Source organism: Sorghum bicolor, chromosome 8 (genome assembly GCF_000003195.3).
Source record: "Sorghum bicolor cultivar BTx623 chromosome 8, Sorghum_bicolor_NCBIv3, whole genome shotgun sequence".
Classification (NCBI taxonomy): Eukaryota; Viridiplantae; Streptophyta; class Magnoliopsida; order Poales; family Poaceae; genus Sorghum; species Sorghum bicolor.
Window position 1 is genome coordinate 45,415,330 of NC_012877.2, and position 19,783 is coordinate 45,435,112.

General features: G+C 40.4%; 1 protein-coding gene and 1 long non-coding RNA gene across 2 annotated transcripts; one reads left to right on the forward strand and one right to left on the reverse strand.

Moving 5' to 3' along the window:
- On the forward strand, positions 10,884–18,175 carry LOC8063250. The gene is made up of 15 exons (XM_002442081.2): positions 10,884–11,106; positions 11,399–11,493; positions 11,601–11,714; positions 13,404–13,508; positions 13,599–13,670; positions 13,826–13,938; positions 14,047–14,181; positions 14,264–14,332; positions 14,435–14,522; positions 14,624–14,695; positions 14,778–14,878; positions 15,104–15,221; positions 15,309–15,368; positions 16,017–16,127; positions 17,764–18,175. Exons 1-15 carry the CDS (start codon positions 10,950–10,952, stop codon positions 17,869–17,871), a joined length of 1,518 nt encoding a protein of 505 aa, XP_002442126.1. The 5' UTR covers positions 10,884–10,949; the 3' UTR covers positions 17,872–18,175.
- LOC110429726 lies at positions 18,080–19,522 on the reverse strand. Its single transcript, XR_002446829.1, has 2 exons — positions 18,533–19,522; positions 18,080–18,457 (listed from the first exon to the last, which is right to left on the reverse strand). It is a non-coding gene; the product is annotated as an uncharacterized LOC110429726 (long non-coding RNA).

A 19,783-nucleotide genomic window follows, 5' to 3' on the forward strand; every position in this document is an offset into this window, starting at 1 on the left:
TATCATAGCTCCAACCATTATCTATGAAGATAATGCTGCTTGTGTTACACAGATGGAGACAGGCTATATCAAGAGCAATATCAACAAACACATCTCTCCAAAGTTGTTCTATCCTCATGAATTACAACAAAAAGGAGAGATTGATATCTTGAAAACCAAATCATGCGACAATCTCGCTGATCTATTCACTAAGTCCCTACCAGCTTCCTCATTTGAAAAATGTGTCAAAGGATGTATGCGACGACTTAGGGATTTACAAAGTTCAGGGGGAGAAATCTCCTAGACATTGGCCTGTCTACACCATCATATTATACTCTTTTCTCTCTATGAGTTTTTCCTCACAAGGTTTCTCATAAGGAGATTTTAATGAGATAATATTAACACAAGAGTGTCATATTCCTTGTTTTCCCCACAGGGGTTTTTAAAGGAGTATCAAAGACACATATTGTCCTCTAAACTACAATATGAGTTTTCTCCTGCAAAGGTTTTCTCATATTAGTTTACAATGAGGCAATCATTAAGTGCTATAACTTTCTCCTTCTTTTCCCAAGCGGTTTTAAGGAGTTTTACCATAGCACATATACACACGTATTTTTCCTCGTTTTTATCCTACAGGAATTTTTGGAGGAGCAATACAATTCATTGATCTCAACAAGTGATTCGATCAAGGGGGAGTGTTACGGATATTTTCCGGGGTGATCTCATCTCCTCGGATTCCCTTTACGGGAGATCTATCCTAACTACGACTTCCTCCACGACGGCCTACGGGATATCACCCACGACTACGCACGTATCCGTGGAGACCGGTTCCACCTCCGTGATATCACCCACGACTCATCGTGGGCACGAGTTTACTTGGGGCGAGAGTTTCCTCTACCCCCGACTGTATAAATACCCGTGATCAATGAATAAACAAATACCCTGAGTTCATTCTATTCCTCTCTGTTCTCGTACTCTCGCATTCTACTCGTAACACGCGCCAGTCCGGGCAGCGCCTCGCGAGCGGAGGTGGAACGGGGAGATCCGGTGTTTGCTGTTCGGGTGGACCCCAACTGACCGGGAGGATCGGAGGACGGCGGGGAGGCGGCCCGACGTGAAGGCTGCTGCGGGCCCGCTGCGTCAGTGTCATCTCGGCGCGGGGCGCAGGGGCACGTGGTGCTTGCCGCGCCGGGTGGAGAGGAGGCGTGTGCCAGTCACGCCCCGTCACTCCATCCTTGCTGGACCCTCGGCAGACGTTGGGTGTGGGGATGACCAGTGGGACCATCCTGCATGGGACCCAACTGTCGGAGGCAGAGTTCTGTATCGTGAGTCGTGACCAGTGTGGGTGGACATGGACTGGACCGCTAGGTCCGTCCCTGCCTGTGTTTTCCTTTTCCTCTCTGGGTGTTTGCAAAGCTCGGCTTTTTGGGCTTTTGGGATGTGTATGTGGGTCTCATTACGGAAAACTATATACTTTTGGGTAATCGGTATCATTTGCTCCTTCGTTCCTAAAACAAGAGGGTACATCTTCACTGTCGAGAACTTATATATATTTTTTAATTAGTAAAATATATAAGAACTATTAATTTATAATGCTTAATAAATGATACTCCCCCATTCCAATTTATAAGTCATTCAAATAATCTTAGAGAGTCAAAGCATCTTAAGTTTGATCAACATTATAGAAAAAATTAGAAAGATTTATGACATCAAATTGATATTACTATGAAAATATGACTAATAAAGAACCTAATGATACTTAGTTCATACCATAAATATTATTATATTATCATATAAATTTGGTTAAATTTGAGATGCTTTGACTCTTCAAGATTCTTGGAATGACTTATAATTTAGGATGGATGGAGTATTAGATTTTGATCATGAAATGTAATTTAATAATTAATTTATTTGAGATACAAATATCAATATTTTTTATATACCTTGTTAAATTTAAGAATGTTTGACTTCTTGATAAACAATATGTGAGAGATCTTATGTCGGCCTCAGTGAAAGTTTTGTGCATATTTAATACTTACCATATAAGATTTTTTATGACATAGACATAGATACATTTTTTAAGAAGGTTTTGTCTCTAACACTAGATAAGTCAAAAAATTAAATTTCTATGAAACAAAAAAATGGAACTATGCAATGAAAATAATTGTTTCATTGTTATAATATTTTTAGAAACAACACTATGAAAATCTTTATTGAGAATAACTTTGTAGATAAGCTAGTGTACAAGGTGCAATATTTTGGCACCAACCATGAATATTGTTGTTTGTTTTTGTGTGGATTTCATATATAATTTTGTAGCACCTATATAGGTGAACTAGTATCATTGCGTATGAAAAAGACTACCTTCTAAAGCTAATCAAGCAAAGAATATCCTTCGCTCCTGATTCAAGTGTAGAGGAAGATAGCATAGACGAATGGGTGTAGATCAAGGGAGATCAACGAACAGAGTTCATACTAGCTGTACGGTGTACCGCCTAGCATACGCCTTGTTTAATTCCGAAAACTTTTTGGTTTTTGATACTGTAGCAATTTCGTTTTTAGTTGACAAATATTATCCAATTATGGAGTAACTAGGATTAGAAGATTCGTCATATGATTTACAGATAAACTGTGCAATTAGTTTTTGTTTTCGTCTATATTTAGTGCTCCATGCGATTCGATGTGACGAAGAATCTTGAAAAGTTTTTGAATTTCAGGGTGAACTAAACAAGGCAATATTCACCAAATTAACACAAGCAAGGAAAAATACCCTAAATGCTTATGGCTACATGTAGCATTAATTTTGGAATGCACGTGTAAAAGAAAAAAAGAGAAAAAAACAAAGAAAAATAGAGAATATGTCTATCGTGTTGTTGAAGAGGATGTCAAGCCAATGTTTGTGACAGTTGAGATGATGACAAGGTAGGGCGACAGTGTTGTCACCCTCCGAAGAGAGGCGGGTTGGATGCAGGAGGCAGTGTTGTTCGGAGATAAAAAAAAACTACCACTAAGATTTCTCCAAATGACGATTTAGAGTGTGGGTTTTATAAATACCCTTGGAGATCCTCTAGAGGGACCCTGGACCCTAAACGAGGATCCATTGTACATTTATACTCCCTAAAGATGGCAATGGTTAGTTACCCACCGGGTTATGGCTACCTATATTCTTACCCACGAGAAAATATTTTAATCACTAATTTACCCATATCCATGCGCGGGTAAGAGTTCTTTCTCATACCCTTACCCATGCGGCTAACGGGTACCCATGGGTTATCCTTACCCATGGATCTAAAAATGTTTGTAATATCAAAATTACATGTGTCAATATACCAGACTCCCAAGTGTCTGACTGCGTGAGATGCAGCACCACAAGGGGGAGCGCAAGAGGGGAGGGAGAAAGTGGGATGGGGAGGTGAAAACATAGGGTTGTGTTATATATATTTTTACTGGGTTGGGCTGTGTGGTGGTAATTTTGACCCATGATTCATAGAGTTAGGTCGGATTTAATTTACCCATGGGTTAAAGGGTATGAGCAATGCAGTCTCATACCTTACCCACTGGGTAAGACTTTTGTTCCATTTACTTACCCATGGGTGAAAAAATTAGCCATACCTTTGCCCTAATAGGATATTTACTCATCAAGTTTCGGGTAGAAATTGCCATCTTTAATACTACCTATACGAAGAGGACTTCTAAACCAAAAGAAAAGATCACTGCTCTTTTCTTCACCTCTTCTCTGTCCTTCTATTTTTTTTCGCTCCCTCTATGCAGTATATGCACACTGCCATGGACAAAAAGTAGCCGCAATGAAACGTGTAGAACCAAGACAAAAATAAAAAAAATGAAAAATAAGGTGGCGTTCTAAGATAAACAACATGCACCTTTTTTTAAAAAAAACTTAGTACTAATGTAGACAACCACGTATATGCATCAATGTCACTCTGGGCATAATTACCCGAAGACCGAAGACCGAACCGAACTGACCGAGACCGAGACCGAACTGACCGAGACCGAACTTTTCGGTCATAAATTCGCTCCCTGCTTCCAACTAACCGAACTTTATACGGTTAGTTCGGGTATAGGTGTCGGTTAACCGAACTAACCGAAATTCTCTGGGAGTCCTAAACTATTTTTTTATCTTTTTAAACACTTGATTGTGTGTTGTTTTTGTTGTGTCATTGTGAGTTTGTGATTTGTGAGTTGAAGATGCTATTGTAGTTAGTATTTGAATAAGGAGAACCAAGATATTTGTACCATTTTGTGCAAACATGTTGCTGAAATTTGATACAAATCTGCTAGTCCGGTTAGTTCGGTCGTGAGCGAGACCGAACCGAACTAACCGAGACCGAAACTGCTCGGTCTTTGTTTTTCAACTAACCGATCGGTCCTTGTTTTTTGATGACCGAACTTTCAAATTGACCGAGAAACCGATCAGTTCGGTTCGGTCAGACCGAACGCCCAGACCTACATCAATGCATGTACCCTCACAGGCTCGCTTGTATAAACATACGTATTTTTTTTACAAAAGAAACAAAGAAAGCAAATAATGTGACTCATGGCCAGTGAAACCTTATATTAAGAATAGATAATACACGCTAATTAAGTTATCCATTTCGTATTTTCTTATTGGCAAATAAGAAACGTCGTGTGAACAAATCCATGTGCTGCAGGATATCTGTAATCTCCTCAACCATGGTCCGTGAAGCTTGGGATGCGAAGTGAGGTGGCGTGGCGAGCCCCGTGACACGCTGGGGCTGCCTGGCCTTGGCCTCCTTGACGAGGGACAGGCTTTGAAGTGCAAGGCTTTTAGCGAGGGCGACCATCTTTTTTTGGGCGGGCAGATAGCGATAGAGCAGCTGCGCGCGCTGGCTGGTCTGCCATCTCATCTGACCGCTGCAAAAACCTGCTGCCTCGGCCCTTTTGGGTTTGCGCCTCACGAGCCAATCAAAATGCCGCTTTTTACAGGTCCGATAGTGAGATAGTCAGTGGTGCGTTTACCACGGATGTTTACCATATGTTTTGTTCACTCAAAGTTGTATGATACCTTCGCTCATTATTCTTACCAGCAAAAATACCTATATGTTGCAACAAGAGAAAAGAAAAGCTATCAAATCTATATCTGTATTGCTATTACCGAATTGAGCTCTTTTACAGTGGTTGGGGGTACTTCTTGGTACCTCCTGGTTCCTAAACAAATTATTACCTCTAATTAATTTAAAGAGTGGAAGGTTACTATAGTAATTATGTTTCACCCCTCCCACGCAAGGCCGCAACCCTCGATTGTCGCAAAAAAAAGGGCCGCAACCCAACACCGCTGCCATCTCGCGCCGCTATCTCGCCCTCGCCATCTTGCGCCGCCGTCTCGCCCTCACCTTCGCACACGTGGAAGGACGCATCTCGCCGTGACCTCGCCCTCGCCATCGCGTGCCGCCGCCACTGGCCTAACCTCGCGGTCGCGCGGCGCCGCCGGTGGCCTAACCTCGCATGCGCTCAACACTGAGGGACCGTTGTCGCAGCTGTCGAGGAGAAGTGCTTGGCCCTCGCAGCCGGCGTCGCCGCAGTGAGTGAGAATGGAGAAGAGAGACGAGAGAGTGGCCAGATCGAAGAGGTAGAGAAAACATGTGACAATATATTACTTCAATTCAATCAATCATTTCTATACTAGTCAGATATTATTTTTCTAATATATATTTACCATTCTACCCTTAATTACATAAATAAATCTCAAAAATAGAATTATCCTAGTGGATTTCTTCTACAAATTTTAGTATGCACTTAGTGCATATGGCCCCACCATTTAGTATGCACTTGGTGCCTCTTCGATTGGTTCCTCTTGGTTCCTTTGCCTTTTTAGCCGTCGGATCGGCTCTCGTGGACCGTCTATTTTTCGACAACCATTGTAAAAATTCTCTACCGAATTATATATATTTATACCTAATAATAAAGACATAAAATCTTAGACTCTTTTTTTCGTCTATGTATTTTTTTGTCTGTCTTCCTCTAACTACCGAACAATAAGGAGTTTCTTTTATATATATATATATATATATATATATATATAATCCGTGCTCATACGAGTTAGAATAACTTGCGTCTAAACCAATATAAAGTAGAAGTCCTAATATAAATAGATTCCTCACATCTTAAGTATTCTAAATAGAACTTTTAATAGTCAAATAGAAAATGATAAAAATTACGTCCTCTCATCCATCTTTTCCCGCATGAAGCCGAGATGCTTTCATGACCTGAGCTCCTCAACGCGGATTTCATCCTTGTGTCGTGGTGTTAGAAACGCCGACCCACTCGTTTAGTGGCTATGAAACGAATTCCTTCTTTCTCCTCTTCGTTTTCATGCAGTTTGCTGACGATGTGCATGAAACCTACCGTGAGATCCCATTGAGATTGACCTTATTATGTGCTCCCTTCATCCTAAATTATAAGTCATTCCAAGAATCTTGGAGAGTCAAAACATCTCAAGTTTAACCAAAATTACAGAAAAGATTATAAAGTTTGGTGGCACCAAATAAATATACTATGAAAATATAATTAATGAAGAACCTAATAATACTTAATTGATATCAGAAATATTATTATCTTATCATATAAATTTATTTAAATTTAAAATACTTTGACTTTGTAAGATTTTTAAAATGATTTATAATTTTGAACGGAGAGAGTAGTATACAGTACAGTGTACATACATGCAGGTCTTTGCTCGCCCGTGTTGCCGAGATGACGAGATTTTGGGACGAGAGTCGAGGGACAGAGACAGGCAGGAAAGCGAAGCGAGAGGAGGGCAGTTGTTCCTGGAATCCTGGGCGTGGGCGGCGCCTGGCTACAAAGGGCCCACGGCCAGAGGCCTTGGTCCACACTCCACACCACAGGCCTAGTGCTCCCCCTGCCGCGGGCAGCGCGTGGCCCCACCGGTCGCTGCCCCGTCCCGGCCCACTCGAACAGCGCGGCAGCGCCTGGCGCCCTTGGCCCCGGCGTCCTCGCCCGCAAAGGCAAAAAGCCAAGGCCGCCCGGGAGCTCGAGACGGAGGAGGAGAAGGAGGGTAGGTGGGTGCCGGTGCCGGTGCCGGTGCCGGTGCCTCGGCGGTCGGACCGGCCGGACGCGATGTAGACAGACCTCCGGAGTGTCCGATGCGTGGCGTCGGACCAGCCGGCCGTGAGCGCGAGGAGGCGCCTGGACGCCTGGTCAGGTCAGCCATCAGCAGGTAACTGTGCTATCAATGCCTAACCTCGATACTACTATTACCGGCATGACGGGGTGTCGCCATCGTCGTCTTCTGGAGCCAAAAACTTGAACGCTGGCCAGTAGAGTACGTAGTCTCACGACGAGGAGGACCAGACGAGAGCCGGCCGTCGTCAATCCCACCTGTCCTGCGCATGTGGTCGCGCTGGGCCCTTGGGACCGTTGGGCTTTGACCCGCCCTCTTGGAGTGGGCCAAACCATCGTCTTCCATTTATGGGCCGGGCAGGCGCTTAGCTCCTCGTTTTAATAATTATTAGGTAATGACCACACAATATTTCAAATTCTGCCAAAAAAGAAACAAATTATTTCAAATTTTGATAGGGCTACAATCTGATATACAGTTGTTCCATTTTAACTATGATGACATCACCAATTTATTGTAAAGTTGGAGTTTTCATTCTCAAATTTGGCTAAAAATTAGGATACTCGTCAAAGTTTCTAACCTTGGAACTTTTGGATTTGATTACTGTTTTTGAAACTACTCCCTCCATCCCAAATGTAAGTCATTCCAAGAATCTTGGACAGTCAAACTTTTCAAAATTTGACCAAATTTATATGATAAAATAATAATTATTATGATACCAACTAAATATCATTAGATTCTTTCTTAATTATATTTTCATAGTATACTCACTGTACGTTACAAATCTTAGTATTTCACTCTATAATTTTGGTCAAACGTGAAAATGTTTTGACTCTCTAAAATTCTTGGAATGACTTCCAATTTGGAATGGAGGGAGTACTAAATAAATTATAAGATCTACTCAACTTTGATCAAAACTCCTGACTTAGATAAAAAAAAAAGGTGTGGTCGTTTAATTTTGCCAATATGTGCGCAAGGTCATCTTGTGTGACCTGAGTTAAGTTAGATATGAAAAGACCATGTGTCAACTATTCATCAACAGCCATGTACAATTAAAAAACACACTCAGACCAAAAACAACTTGCTCTTAAAAGGGCAACACAAAAAAAATAGCAGCCAACTAAACACCAGTTCTATTAGAAGACAAACACCTATTCTTAACGAAAATCTCCATTGCCACTTGTCTACTAGTAAATGATATGTCCATCTCAAAGTTGACTTGTTCCTTAAATTTTATCATTCCTTTTTAAGAATACCAATATGATAAAAACAAGTTATTATAATTCTATAATTGCACCAATCTAACCTATTCAACATCCATCTTCCCGTTCCAGTTGACTACAAAACACTCTAAGCGAGTAGAGATAAAAAAAAAACACTCTAAGCAAGTAAGCCAAGCTAAGCTTGCATTTGATCGGAGGGCTAAAAATTGGCCTATCTTGTGATAATTTAGCATATGTTTAGTCTTTCTATTGGGCATCAAAACAAAAAAAATAATGTTTAGTTATGTGTATCAAACAGGTGTTTGAGGGAATATTTTTTTCATTTTTGGTTCACCTGCCTTGGCATCTGCTTGAGGGAATAGCATTCTGCACAGCTGGTATCGTTTACATTTTATTACATTAAGGGTGTGTTTAGATCTCTTTAAAATTTTAAAAGTTTACAAGATTCCTCATCACATCGAATCTTACGGCATATGCATGAAATATTTAATATATATATATATATATATATATATAATAACTATTTGCACAGTTTGTCTGTAAATCATAAGACGAATTTTCTAAGCCTACATACTCCATAATTAAACAATGTTTGCCAAATATAACGAAAGTGCTACAATGTCACATAAAAAAATTTAGATCTAAACACACCCTAAAAAAACGTGGACGACGTGCGTTGCAACGGGAGAAAAACATCAAATAGCCATAGAAAGTGATGACATAATGTTACGTATCTATTTATATTTATCCTTTTTATAAAATTTAAATTCCATAATTTATTTTATTGATAACCATGACATCTATGGTATTAGATAGCTAATATTTACAATAATATATAGCTTGGAGACATATTTATTTAATAATAAAAATAGAAATTAGGCAAATCTTATTTTACTCTAGTATTATCTCTTAATATACTTTAGTATTATATTAAAACATGAGAAGTTTGTTGCTAGCTTTAGTTTTTTATTTAGATTATGATTCCTATAAAATATGATATATCAGTTAAATGTATGTATATTATGAACATATAGACTTATGAAGTGTTCATATGACGTAACAACACATCGTGCAAAGGTAGTGGAACACATCTTTTTTTTATTTTACATACTCAAATTGATTGTAAACTATTTAGCAAACATAAATTTAGGTAAATTAGTAAATCAGTGAGATATGCAGCAATGGTGCTAAAACTTTTACCACAAATCAAGCATCACATTAAAATAGGCTACCATAAAATTTTTATAATAATTGGAGCAAGATAACTACAATTTCAATTTTACACTAAAAAGCATAGGCAAGCATCTCCAATAAAAAAATATACTAAAATTTGTGAAATTTTTTGTTTACTATATGGATCTACATATGTGGAGCTGAACAAAATTTGTTTTGTAATTTTTAGATTTTTCTATGAATTTTTACGCATTTACCAATTTTCAATTGAATTAAAGAATAAAAGAAAAACAAATTAATAGGACACACATTTTGCATCTATTTTTTGTTTACTACATGGATCTACATATGTGGAGCTGAACAAAATTTATTTTGTAATTTTTAGATTTTTCTATAAATTATTACATATTTATTAATTTTCAGCCGAATTAAACTAATAGGATATAGGAGATTTTGTATTGGGAACCTTGAAAAAAATTCTATTTTCTTTTTCATTTCCTAGCGATTCTTCCTGCGGCGACAGTAATACGAGATTTTGTATTGGAAACCCTAGAAAACATTATATTTTTCTTTTCTCTCTTACCGGCCTTAAACCGACACAGGTTTCGGCAGGGCACCGACGGAGGTTTCGGTAACGGAAGAAAGATATTGGCAGACTGATTCGATGATGATCTCCTTGCTGGTTTCCTTACAGCTCAACGCAACACGTAGTAGAGAAAGGAAGAAAGCGTGGCAGGAGGCAAAGTACTACTACTAGCTAGCAAGGCTGCAAAAGAACAAGCCACCGCGCCACGCGCGGACGCACGCGACTCGTCTTCTCGACGTTCTCGTCGCTGAAATAGAAAGGCCAGCTAACGGTTTCCGGTTGACTGTTCCCCGGCCCCGTCCGACCAATCCTAATCCGGTAACGCCAACACTCGCCGACGCAGCCCAGACACAAGGGTCTCTGCTAACGGGTCCCATATCTTCACAGTCCCACCTGTCAGTGACCGAGCCGCGCACCCCGCCACGGAGCCTGGCCGACAGCGGTTGCCGTCGCCACGTGCTCCGCCCCGGAAGGCCGAGCCCGCCGCGATAATAAGGCCCTGTTTAGATTAGAAATAAAATTTTTTTATATCACATCGAATGTGTCGGAAAGATATCGGGAGGGGTTATTAGAAACTAATAAAAAAACAAATTACATAGCTCGTCAGGAAACTGCAAGACAATAAGCATAATTAATCTATCATTAGCACATGTGGATTACTGTAGCACTTAAGGCTAATCATAAAGTAACTAGGCTTAAAAGATTCGTCTCGCGATTTTCAACCAAACTGTGTAATTACTCCGCTAGGGCCACCCCGTGGCGCACCACCACCAGCAGCGGTTACCTTTTGCACGCGCAGAGCCGATGCCGAATCGTATTGGATATATACGACGGTCACTACACCTGAGAGAGAGCGTGGCGGCCGGCGCGGATGGCGGAGGATGGGAGGATGCCGGAGGGGGAGAAGAAGCAGGCGGCGATGGACGGGCGGAAGGACGGGGTGGCGCGGGAGGTCATCCGGATGGAGCGGGAGGCCGTCATCCCCATCCTCAAGCCCAAGCTCATCATGCGCCTCGCATACCTCATAGGTGAGCCCGCCGCTTCTCCCGATTTCTCTCTTTACTTTCTGTAGCAGCAGCAAAAAGGGATCAGCGGTCAATTTGGTCGGTTCTGGGGCCCCATAAGTAGAGTCTCCTCTATGGCTCTATCTGGCCATCGGCACGACTGTTAGTCATGCTTAATCGTCTGTTGGAGACGGTTTTGTGATGCTCCCATGGAGGCTTATGCTGCAAAAGCCAAAAGGGATTAGTGCAAACAATGTTCTCTGTATCCAGGATTCCCCGTTTGATTAACTATTTCGTGTTTGAAAATTGCACGCAGAGCATGAGGCTGATCGAAACGAGTTCCTGAAGCTGTGCAAGAAGGTGGAGTACACCATCAGGGCCTGGTACCTCCTCCAGTTCGAAGACCTCATGGCAAGCCTTCATTCTGTCTCTGTTCTTTTAGTTCTCTGTTTGTTTGATTGCTCAAGGGGCACTTTGGTTCATATGGTTAATTTGTCTGTTCTGTGTTCTTGATGCAGCAACTGTACTCACTGTTTGATCCTGTTTCTGGTGAGAAGAGGTTAGAGCAACAGAACCTGACATCAGAGGAAATCGAGACCCTCGAATTCAATTTCATGACATATCTTTTTCAGGTCGGTTAAGTACGTTTACACTATTGCTGTGGACCAACGTCTTCCTCATCTTCATGTACACCTGTTCACAATTACTTTATGCTGAACGCATTGGAAAATACATGAAAAACGTTTAACATTGATACATGCAGCTGTAACTGATCTAGGCTGTCGACCAACAAGAGCCACATGGTGGCAACCATTGTTCCTATTTAGTAGTCCCTCCGGTCCAGTTTAGTCTCACATATCACGGTCTCCTAAATTACACTTCAACCATTCATTTATTTTGTATTATATAGTGTGTGATTATAAACTTATGATTATTTGATAATACATTTCATTACAAATCTAATAGTTCAAGTCTGTAGTACAATAATTAAAAGTTGCTGACTAAATTAATGTTAAAAGATTATAAAGTTTGACTCGTAACATACACAAAATGCCTTATAGATAGACTGGACCAGAGGGAGTAACATGCATTGATTCGCACCACTGAGCTTTGACTTTCTGGCCTTAAGTACATGGTTTATGATTCAAGAACTAAATCCTCGTGGGAAATGGATTGCTTAGCACATTATGTGCACTGTTACTTTGTGCCAGATGCATTGAAAATGTGTGAAAAATATTTAACATGGACACATGCCATGGTATGGACTAGTGTTAGCCACCTGGTAGCAACTATAGTTCCTATTTATTTACCATGTGTTGATTCATACCACTGAGCTATGACTGTCTGGCCTAGAGCACATGAATTTTGACTCAAGGCCTAAATCCTCATAGGTAATGAATTGCTTGGCATACTACATTTCCGCTGCCTTACTGTAACATCCCTGATGTTACGATTACTAAAACTAGGCCATGTCATTATAAGCATTGCATAGCATATTGGTTAAGCACAACTTGATGCACCAACTTAAAACAAGTTTACTTTGGTTGCTTGTGCTTAGGGAATTAAAGTGTGCTTACATTGTGAATTGAGGCTAGTGTGGTTGTGAAATCCCTAGTGTGGAAGGTTTCCGAGAAAATGGGGGGGGGGGGGGGGGGGGGGAGGGGGGGAAACCTTGATTTGAAAACCCTAGTTTTGCCCCCTTTTGTGCAATTTAAAAACTAAGCCAAATTTGAGGTTGAGTCAAGATCTACAACTTTGGTGTTTTGAGTTTTTGAAGTTTCAATACAAAATTTAAAGTAATTTTGAAAATACAGATTTCCAGAAATTGTTCTCTTTTCCAATTTGAATCCCTAATTCAAAATCTGTTTGGAATCTTGAAAAGTGACCAACATGAAAGTTGTAGAGCTCCTCAAAATGAACAACTTTTATTTTGGGAATTTTTCAAGTTATTCAGAAAAATCAAAAGTAATTTTGGAAATTCTAATCTACCCCAATTCAAATTGGAATTTTCCCCAAATTGGGATTTTGAAATTCAAACTGTTTTGCCAAATTCACACTCTTCCACTCAGAATCAACTTTGGGCACTTAAAGATGTTTTGAAGCTTTTAAAATTCTGAACAACTTTTGTTTTGGTGGAAATTTGACTTCAGTTCAAATTTTGGAAGAATTTTGCAAAACAACAAAAGGAGGGGATATGGACGGCTATAGTGATCCGATGAGGATCACGAGCTCTGTCCAGCGCGGCCGCAGGGCGGGCAGGCGCCGCCTTCGCAAAACTAGTTGATGTTTAATCATTTCTATTTGTGGTCTGTATCAAGCAGGTGATGGAAAAGAGCAACTTCAAGTTGTTATCAGATGAAGAGTACGATATTGCACAATCTGGAAAATATTTGTTGAATCTTCCGATCAAAGTTGATGAATCTAAGGTTTGAATTTTTTTTACATTTCAAAGTAAACTTAGTAACTTACATAACTAGTATTTTGCTGACGATGTATTTGCTAACCTTCAAATGTAGCTAGACAAGAAGTTGTTGACGAAATATTTTAAAGAACACCCACATGACAATCTACCAGAATTTGCAGACAAGGTAGTATTCGCTCATGCAACTTTTCTTTTCATCCTGGCGACCCTTATGTTTCTGACTGATGATTAGAAATCTACAATAGCATCTGGATGTTTTCATCATCCTCAGTTTTTCTCACGGTGTCCTAAGTCACATTCTTCACTGTGCACATCTCGTAGTATATCATCTTTCGTCGGGGCATTGGAATTGATCGAACAACCGACTACTTTTTCATTGAGAAAGTAGATGTAATGATATCCCGAGCTTGGAGCTCATTGCTCAGGGTTACCAGGTATATGCACTCTTTTGCAGCAACCTTATGTTTTTTTATCCCAATCTACTACAATATACCAAAATACTGTATGATGTTATAACCAATGAATTCTTATTTTTATTACAGGATTGACCGATTGTTCTCTAAGAAACAGCATTTGAAGCCAAAGAATGATACCAAGAAGACCGATGAAATTAATGAAGATGAAGAAGATCCAGAATTGTTTGTTGAGAGAATTCGATTAGAAAAAATTGAACTAAGGTTGCTCAATGTTCTCAGGAAAATTTGTTAGACTGCCAAACTTAGTATCTAACATGCAGTATCTTTACCCATGTGATGACAGTTTGAAAAATCTGATGAGTAAGATGACAATTCAAGAACCTACATTCGATAGGATGATTGTGGTGTACAGGTAGATTCAATGTTCTGATGCTCGACCTTCAAATTCATGATGGACTCGGGTGTTTTTATTCTTGATGCAGCTATATTAGCTGGGCTGATTATATATCTACAGGAGGGCTGGTACAAAGACTAAGCCTGATCGAGGAATATTTGTAAAGCACTTCAAGAATATCCCAATGGCTGACATGGAAATTGTTCTTGTAAGATAGATCACAAGAAGTTAAATGGATGTATAACAGTTCGATTATCGTTTTAGTTGCATCTACGGTTGTCATCAATAACCAGAATTATTATTTTGTAGCCAGAGAAGAAAAATCCGTCACTAACACCGATGGATTGGGTCAAGTTTCTCATTTCTGCTGTTATCGGTTTGGTATGTATGTTTCTAATGTCTTTGCTATCCAGCTACAGAGATGTTTTACCATTTCAAATTATCAATAGCTTACTACTTGCAGGTCACTCTAGTTGGGTCTCTTGAAATGCCAAAGGCTGATGTATGGGTTGTAATAGCAATCTTGTCTGGTGTGATTGGATACTGTGCTAAGATATACTTCACGTAAGTGCTTAATTGACAGCTTTTTTTTTCCTTCTTACATTGAGCCTCATTTGGTTGTTAGTGTTATTTCTCTGTTGGTGAAGTAATTCCATGAATTGTTGAACTCAGGTGCTACGTAATAAATTTTAAATTCTCCTTATTAATCTTGCCACCTTTTTCCATACTAGTGCAGTGATTCTAATCTTCTGCTGGTATATGACACATTTATTTCTTGTTTATATACAGATTTCAACAAAATATGACAATTTATCAGAATTTGATTACAAAATCAATGTATGACAAACAGCTTGATAGTGGGAAAGGAACTCTTCTTCACTTATGTGATGACGTGATACAGCAAGAAGTATGGAATAGTTGATAACCGCACTTCAAACCACAAGATCATACATATATACCTTGTGTTCACTGATATCTCACCACTTTGGTGTAGGTTAAAGAGGTCATAATTTGTTACTACATTTTAATGGAGCAGGGAAAAGCCACTACACAAGTGAGTATAGCTAACTGGTGTTGCACTCTACATTATTTTTTCCTTTGTATTGCTTTGAGCATATGGAGCATTTGTGTCCTCAAGATAACCTTGTTCTTGAGATTCACTCATTACACATTTCAGCAACTCAGCCCTTGTTTACTATTAGGGTGTTGGGAGTTGTGCAACAGCTGTAGCTGAGTAGCATTGTTCAGGTTTGTTTTTTTCTTTTTGTTAGAACGCAGCACATCCTATCCGGATGGCAAATCAATACATACTATTTATCAACGGGAAAAACCAAACCTTTTGTGTGATTCTTGGTTGTGGCATGTTGCATCAAATACACTGTTTCGACTGAAGGTTAGATGAGCAATTATTGTCAAACAAAATTGATCTGTGCAGAATAGTTGTGATAAGAAATTTCTGTGTGGTTGTAGTTGTCAGGAGGGCTTGACAATAAATTTTGAAAATTTGGCTCCACTTGGATGTCATTTGCTCAAACACATTACGCATTGTGTAATCATGGTTACAAGATGTGTTCCAGCAAACACCTTGCAAGTGGAGTGTACAGCAGCTACTCGTGCTATATTTTATTTGGCCTTATCTTAGGATAAATTACTGCAACTTTGGAGAGGTTACAATTTCTTTTCATTTTTTTGTTCCTACCAGGATCTTGATTTACGCTGTGAAGAGCTAATCAAAGAAGAGTTTGGCGCAGAGTGCAATTTTGATGTTCATGATGCTATAAAGAAGTTAGAGAAGCTTAGCATTGTTCATCGGGTAAATGTCAATCAATTCTTTCTAATGCTGAAGTACATATTACTAACTTTTATGCACATTAAGTCACAGTCATCATTGTTTGCAAACTGCATCCCCTTCAGTTTATAGGTTATTAGGTTAACACTTATTTTGGTTTTGTTTGCTGCCAAGCATGTAAGCCTTGTTGGCAATATGAAACATGCATGGCTGCATCTTTGTTTGAAATTTGAGGATCATAGGTTCCACTAACATGGGGGATACTACATGTGATTCCAGTTAGTTACAGCAGGCTGATAATTATCATATGATTTTAACTGTTTTTATTTAAAATCCAACATATTTAAGCTGTTTGGATTTGAAGGAGCAGGCTGAGATCAGAACATTTTGCTAACTTCATGATTTTACCCCTACATTTATTCTTTCCATTTAACCCAATTTCTAACTCCGTTAGCTAGAGCAGAATTAAAGGAATTAAAACGAAAAGAAAAGAACCTTTTAGAAAATTGGAAAAAGGACCATTCTACCCCTACCACCTCACGAGAAGCCATGGCCCTGTGATCCTTCTTTGGTTTCCCCCTCTTACTGCATGAGTGACAGTGAGGGAAGGAAGCTGGGCGGTGTGTTAGACTCGGCTTAGGCACGGTGTGGGCGACAGCTAGGCGCACGGGGGGCGCAGGGCGTGGGGGGACAGCCGTAGGGGGCTACGTGGGGGTGGGCGCGAGATGGTGTGTTCAGCTGACTCAAGTGCGTGTCGGGCCCTGGAATGCGGGGCGCAGCAGCACGGCAGTCACAACTCGCGTCTCACAGCTGTGGGCGGGACTGGCATGTGGGCGGAGGTGGGGTGGGCTCTGAAGCAGAAGCCAACAGCGTGGGTGGGCAGGACGGTTGGCAGTGGCGCGTCCTGCAGCGCCAACACGCACAATGGCAGGTGGTGGCCCTTCGGCAACGGCGTGTGCTAGGATGAGTTGATTCCTCGTGCCATCCAGCATGAGTTGAACCTTCCATCAAATGAGCATGCCGCTGTGCAGAAGCACTCTGCACTGTCCTGCTGGTCATCTGTTGCTGCTAATATATATAAACTCTGAAGTCTGGGAAGATTCTGTCAATGGTTCTTGTCAAAATTTGGTCAAAATTTAAAAATCTATACAAAATTCTGTCAATTGTTGTGTCAATCTTTTTAATATGTTCTCTAAATTATTCAAGTCAAAACAGGGGGTAAAAATACAAACATCTTTGAAATGAAGGGGTGAATCCGCAATGGGGAAGTTGTCTTTTTTACTATTTAATCGACACCATTAGGTCCTTCTAACGGTATAGGGGCAAACTCAATCTTCAATTTGAAAAGGTGGGGCTAAAATCACCAAACTGAAAAAGTAGGGGCAAAATCACCATTGGTCCTTAGAGCTGGGGCATGAACACAAAAGCCCCCAAATAGAAATGAGTGGAATCAGCAGGAGCAATATGTGATCTTTACTATCTCAAACTTACTTTTTTTCACTGCTCTTGGCACTCTAGTTTTTACTGTGTCTATATTATGATACGTGCATTAATAACTGATGAATAACAATTGGATAGGTACAGTCGACATTCAAAGTTAGTTGCGTGGTGTACTAAATTGCACAGATATGCACCAGTAAGGCTTTTCCTTTTCTTGCAGGACTCGATTGGAAGGATCTTGTGCGTTCCGTTGAAGCGTGCGAACGAGATCATCGGTACAACGACTGAAGAACTGGTGTTGCGCGCACAACAGAGCCCTTCTTCGTAGGTTCCATTTCCAAGTCGCGATGGGTTTGTTACCTTCCATCTCATTTCTGTGCAAAACACGCACTAGAAAGGTAGCTTCTGATCATCCCGGAAGTTTATTCGCCTGTACATGTGTATGTTTGCAATGCATTGCTTTCCCTTTCGTTTGGTTTAGCACAGAGTGTATATTCAAAGCTGGCTGTTGCAGTTGAAGAATGGTACAGGGGATGTGTACATAACAATGATACGTATAATAAAAATGTAACAGTACAAATTTGTTCTCTCCCTAGTGTTTCTAGGGAGACATATATATTCTTATTATTATATATTGCATCTGCGTCTCGGCTAGCACCAGCCGTCGACTATGTTTACACCTAGTACAAATACCATACAGCAATGTCCTAAACGAGTTTATTAAACAAAACTGTCGTGAAATTAAAGACCGTCCAAAGGACGTGAAGAATCGCGTAGCCGCATTCTCTATTCCAGTGGAATAAGATAACCTTTGGTTCTTCATGTTGTGCGTCGCCAACTCGCCATGTTGAGGAACTTGATGACCCGGTAAGTCTTATTCTAGCACCAAAACACAGGGCCTGTTTGGTTTCCCCCTGTTAAAGTTTAGTTACTAAAGTGTCAAACAAACTGATTAAAAAGGAATTAAAGTAGTTTAGTCAGATTAGTACCTTAAGAGTGACTAAAGTGGGCTAAAATGCCCAATGGATAGGGGGTGCCTCTCATTATTATGGGTAGTTGTGTATTCATTAGGGGTAGTTTAGTCTTTGTTGAACTATTTTAATGACTTTAGTCACTTTTAGTCATTAGAACCAAACAAGGTTGACTAAAATTTAGTCATTGATTTTAGTAGCTAAATTTTAGTCTGGGAAACCAAACAGGTCCACAGTGCCACCTGTTAGCGGTCATGTTCGATACTTCTGACTTGGTCTTTGCCGTTGCTAGGCTCTCGATGCTGATCTCATGTCAATTGTTGTGGTGTCAATGTGTGATGCGCATGTTGTAAGTGCAGGGGCAAATCTAGAATAAATTATCACTGGGTCGGCCTGGACTTAGGCTTGTTTGGATGCCGTCCAACTCCTGCCACAGGTCATCACGCCACCTGCATGCGGCACACTTCGATAGAGGTTTGGCGGCTCCCACATCCAATTTCCTTTTCCAAAAAAAAAACGATCCATTGTGCTTTGATTGCCAATCAAATTATTCAATCAACAAAATTTAACATACAATTAGATATTGAATCCACAATTAGCTATATTATGATTAAAGTCACTAATTTGCTATTTTACCTATGTGACATATTTGCTGGCAAGATGAGCAGATGAATGTTGAACGTACCCTCTAGTATCCGCTTTGTTGGAACACAAGCAGATTGCCTTTTTTGCTTATAAAAACATAAAATACCATAAGCTGCAGGCATCTCACAATTGTAGATTGGAGAACAAACAATAATTTTTGAGATTTTAGGTTACCTTGTAGAATAGCAAGGGCATTCTTTACTTGAGCAGGATCGAATAAAGCCATCAACGGAGAGTAGCGGCGGTGTGGCCGTTCGCCCATTTGTCATCGCCGTCGAGCGGCGGCCGTGATCACGGAGAACACCAACGCACCAATGCTGAAGTTTGGAAGGTTGGGCGAGGGAGAAGAATCGTCAAATTCTGCGGCAAGTTTTTTTTTTCTTTTTCTGGCATTGATTGCAACCATTGGTCTTCTCCCTTGGGCTCTTGGGTCTTGCGTAGGCTTGCCATGCTTTGATGAACTGGGCTGCCTATTAAATTTAGCTATGTTGGGCTGCCGTTGGTGTTGGCCACCGTGCTCAATGTATTTTTCTACTGGGGTCATGGCTGGTGAAAAAATACGTGTACAAGGCATTCGTAGCAAACCGCGGGGCTTAGGCAAGGCAACCCCGACGAGTCCATGTA

Bases quoted from the DNA above. Each gene is read 5' to 3' on its own strand.
- LOC8063250 (XM_002442081.2), top strand. From the start codon at position 10,950: ATGGCGGAGGATGGGAGGATGCCGGAGGGGGAGAAGAAGCAGGCGGCG. The intron at 14,333-14,434 runs GTAGATTCAATG...ATATATCTACAG, and splicing joins AGGATGATTGTGGTGTACAG to GAGGGCTGGTACAAAGACTA. The intron at 15,369-16,016 runs GTGAGTATAGCT...TGTTCCTACCAG, and splicing joins AGGGAAAAGCCACTACACAA to GATCTTGATTTACGCTGTGA.